This window comes from Herpailurus yagouaroundi, unplaced genomic scaffold (genome assembly GCF_014898765.1).
Source record: "Herpailurus yagouaroundi ecotype Mexico unplaced genomic scaffold, PumYag 28, whole genome shotgun sequence".
In the NCBI taxonomy this organism is placed as follows: Eukaryota; Metazoa; Chordata; class Mammalia; order Carnivora; family Felidae; genus Herpailurus; species Herpailurus yagouaroundi.
In genome coordinates this window covers 101,635,687-101,639,693 of record NW_024412376.1, presented here as the reverse complement: position 1 = coordinate 101,639,693, position 4,007 = coordinate 101,635,687, and the positions used below count along the sequence as shown (strand labels likewise).

The 4,007-nt window shown below is 40.5% G+C and overlaps 1 protein-coding gene across 1 annotated transcript; it reads left to right on the top strand.

Annotated features, from left to right (window-relative positions):
• Positions 1-3,076: 3,076 nt before the first annotated feature.
• LOC121030377 (thymosin beta-4-like) lies at positions 3,077-3,271 on the top strand. Its single transcript, XM_040474738.1, has one exon. It carries the CDS (start codon positions 3,137-3,139, stop codon positions 3,269-3,271), a length of 135 nt encoding a protein of 44 aa, XP_040330672.1. The 5' UTR covers positions 3,077-3,136.
• Positions 3,272-4,007: the final 736 nt, after the last annotated feature.

Below are 4,007 nucleotides of genomic sequence, written 5' to 3'. Positions count from 1 at the left end.
AAATGAGAGTTTTGTACTATTCCAGAATAAATCATTAATTATTGATAGATTTATGAGGTCTTCCCAGAAATGCAGATATCATTATGGGTGTCATGTGGCATAATAGTGGAAAGAATGTGGATATGGAGACAGGGGGTTGGAGAGTTCTGACACAGCCACTTTTTTTAAATTTTTTTAATGTTTATTTATTTTTGACAGAGAGAGAGAGACAGAGCATGAGTGGGGGAGGGGCAGAGAGAGAGGGGGACACAGAATCTAAAGCAGGCTCCAGGCTCCGAGCTGTCAGCACAGAGCCCAACATGGGGCTCAAACTCATGGACGGCGAGATCATGACCTGAGCCAAAGTTGGACGCTCAACCGACTGAGCCACCCAGGCGCCCCTGACCCAGCCTTTTATAAGTAATATAGCTTTGTTCAGTTACTCAACCATTCTGAGTAACTTTCTTCATCCATTGCAAATATCTTCATCTGGTGTCCTGCAATAACAAAAATAGTGCAACATAGCAAAGATTATGAATGGTTTGTTTTAAGTACCATGTAAAGGATAGCTAGTATTGTTGAGACTTTTGTATCCTTTCAAAAGACCTCTTTCGTTGTGCGTTTAAAATCAAGATTTGGGGGCGCCTGGGTGGCGCAGTCGGTTAAGCCTCCGACTTCAGCCAGGTCACAATCTCGCGGTCCGTGAGTTCGAGCCCCGCGTCAGGCTCTGGGCTGATGGCTCAGAGCCTGGAGCCTGTTTCCGATTCTGTGTCTCCCTCTCTCTCTGCCCCTCCCCTGTTCATGCTCTGTCTCTCTCTGTCCCAAAAATAAATAAACTTTGAAAAAAAAAATTTAAAAAAAAAAATAAATAAATAAAATAAAATCAAGATTTGTCGTGGCTTGCTATGTGGCCTTCTGAAACTCTGGGTCTTTCCATTCATTATTTGAAAAGCAAAAAGAAAATGATACTTTTTCATATTTAAAAGTAATAACTGTGGTTAAATAAGTTTTCCTCCTACACATTCTTCTTATACATTTCAAAAGAGTGGCTCAGAGTATTATATACCTAAGTAAGGTTTATAGGGCAGACTCTTAAGAAATGCAGAGAAACACAAACAGTATCTGTACCAATTTTCTCATCTGATCTCACTTACTATTTCAGGAGAGAGAGAAGTAGCCCACAGCATTACAGGCCTCTGACTTCAAAGTCTCTTAGATTTTAAACTGCTGTTTGACTTGGAAAAACCATGGTCAGATGCTTGGGCTTTTTAAAAAAAATCAAACACCATTTAAAAGTCCTGCTAACTGCATTCCCAAGCTTTTATAGCCTGATCCTTTTCCAGAAAGGAAAGAATGCTCTATGAAAGGAATACTATGTAATGAAACATTTTTAGTGAGTTGAATTTTTTACTTTCTAAAGTTGTTCTAACTGCTGATGATACCAGTGCCACTCTTTTATTGAATAGAACACATGCAGAAAACAAACAAACAAAAACAAAACAAAACAAAACAAAAAGTCTAATAGGGAAAGCCAGGTGTAAGGCAGTGTTAAAAGAAACAAAGGCAGTGTTTCAGACTTCTTCTCTTTAAGATGATGTTATGTGGATTGTTCATTTTCTTGGGATAGCCTTTTAGTTTCGTTGAGCCTGGCTACCCCAGCCAAAGCATCTCTCACTCATTCAAAGAAGGGGTGCCTCCTTATTTTCCACTGACTCCTTGTATTAGTCCATTCAGACTGCCATAACCAAATGCCATAGACTGGGTGACTTAAACAATAGACATTTATTTCCTCACAGTCTGCAATCTAAAATTCCATGATCAGGGTGCCAGCATGGTCTAGTTCTGATGAGAGCTCTCTTCCTGGCTTGTTGGCAGCTGCCGTCTTTGTGCTTATATGACTTCTTTGTGTACATGGGGGGAGAGAGAGAGAGAAGAGAGAAAGAGAGAGACATTGACAGAAAGCTCTCTGGTATCTCCTCTTATAAGGACACTAGTCCCATCATGAGAACCCTACCTTCATGACCCCATCTATTTACCTCCCAAAGATCCCATCTGCAAACACCATCACATTGGGGGTTAGGACATCAACATATGAATTGGGGCGGGGGGCGGGGGGCACAATTCAGTCCACAGCTCTCCTCCAAACCTCTTACCATATCACTTCACTAAAATTTAATGGCATGGTGGTTTATTTGGCATTTAATTGGTGTGACAATTACTCACCAGATAAAGTGAATTGTTATGCTTACGGAAGTTATGTAAAAAAGTTAAACCCCACAGCAAGTTTAAGATCTGAATGAAAAAAGGTCAATGCGTTATTTGCCCAAAAGATTTCATATGAAAACTTTACCTGATGAATTTGCCAATATTTAGAGATTGGTCCTCAGTCTTTCAGGCTCGGAAAGCAGATTTTTGTAAATGCACCTTTGAAAGCTCAACTTATAAAAAAAATCACAATCACATAGCTCAAGAAGCTAATGTATAAATAAGAATTCTGATACTTCAGTAGACAATGACAAATATAGAGCTGTCACATACACACTAGAATACTCTCAGTGGCACAGACTACAAATTCTAAGGAGTTCTTTTTGGAGAGCCAAGTTATAATCAGAAAGCTGCCTGCTAACTAAAAATTCAAAAGACAAGAGATAATTTGCATGATTAAAATGTTTAATATCATGAGGTTAAGAAAACCTGATATATCCAGCCTCCATGTAGAAATAGCCTTAAACCAAAGGGACTATGAAAACCAGAATCTATGGGTAGGTCTTCCTCTCCCTGAATAGTGCCCAAAGTGGCCTTCCCAAGTTACTCTGCTTTTCCACACCTCTGTTGCTAAATAACACCATGTACCGTGGAACCCTCCAGTCTTGCTCAGGTCTGGGAGCCATTGTACCCCTTTAGTATAGAGATTATAATGTGGGAGCTCAGAGCAGGTGCTCAAGAGCCAGGTGGTCTCATTTTGAATCTTAGTTCTGCCACTTCTTGGCCATGTGACCTGGAGGGCTTGATCGAAAATGCCCTCCACACCATCCCTCCATTGCAATATTAGGAAAATAATCCCATGTAGGCACTTGGTCACGACGACTCTGGAGACTGGACTTCACTCGTTCGTGCACCTCACTGCTTCGTGCACCTCACTGCTTCCTCTGCAACCATGTCTGGCGAACCCAATATGGCTGAGATTGAGAAGTTCGGTAAATTGAAATTGAAGAAGACAGAGTCTCAAGAGAAAAATCCACCCCTTTCAAAAGAAATGATAGGACAGGAGAAGCAAGCAGGCAAATCATAGTGAGGCACGCACTGCCAGATACACACTGTACATTCCACAAGCATTGTCTTCTTATTTTATTTCTTTTAGCTGTTTAACTCGGTAAGATGCAAAGGGGTTGGATCGTTTAAATGACCATGCTGCCCCTTTCACATCAAAGAACCCAGAACCACTGACAGTGAAGGCCACCCCTGCCTCTTCCAGCTGCCTGTCTGACTGGCAGAGAAGGAAAAGACCTTGCAGCTTGGTGAAGGAGGAAGTTGGGGACGAAATCTAGAGTAAAACCCAAGCTGGTCCAAGATGTCCTGCAGGCTGTAAAATGCAGCTTAATCAGAATACCATTTTTTTCTTCAAATGACTTTAATTACTGGAATGCACAATTTTTTAGTATGCAAATAAAAAGCTTTAAAGTATGGGGGAAAAAAGAGAGAGAAAATAATCCCATTTAATTTGCAGCGTTGTTGTAAAGATAGTGCTTGTAAGGCTTTTAGCACATTGGCCTTAATGAGTACTAAATAAATCTTCACTATTAGTTGTAAGAAATTTGCAAATCTCTGCTTTAGTTCATTATTGGATTTTAGGGTTAAACTCTCAGGGTGCAGTCTCCTGTCACTTATTTCCACTTTCCTTGCAGCTGAAGTTTGTCTCACGTTTGCTCTTGAAACCTACAACCTATCGTATTGATAGAGCCAGGTGATATAACGCTCTGTAGAGTACACACTGACTTCGTTTCTAACTCACTAGATAACATAATTTA

Excerpts from the sequence above, each read along its gene's own strand:
- LOC121030377 (XM_040474738.1), top strand. The coding sequence starts at position 3,137 with ATGTCTGGCGAACCCAATATGGCTGAGATTGAGAAGTTCGGTAAATTG.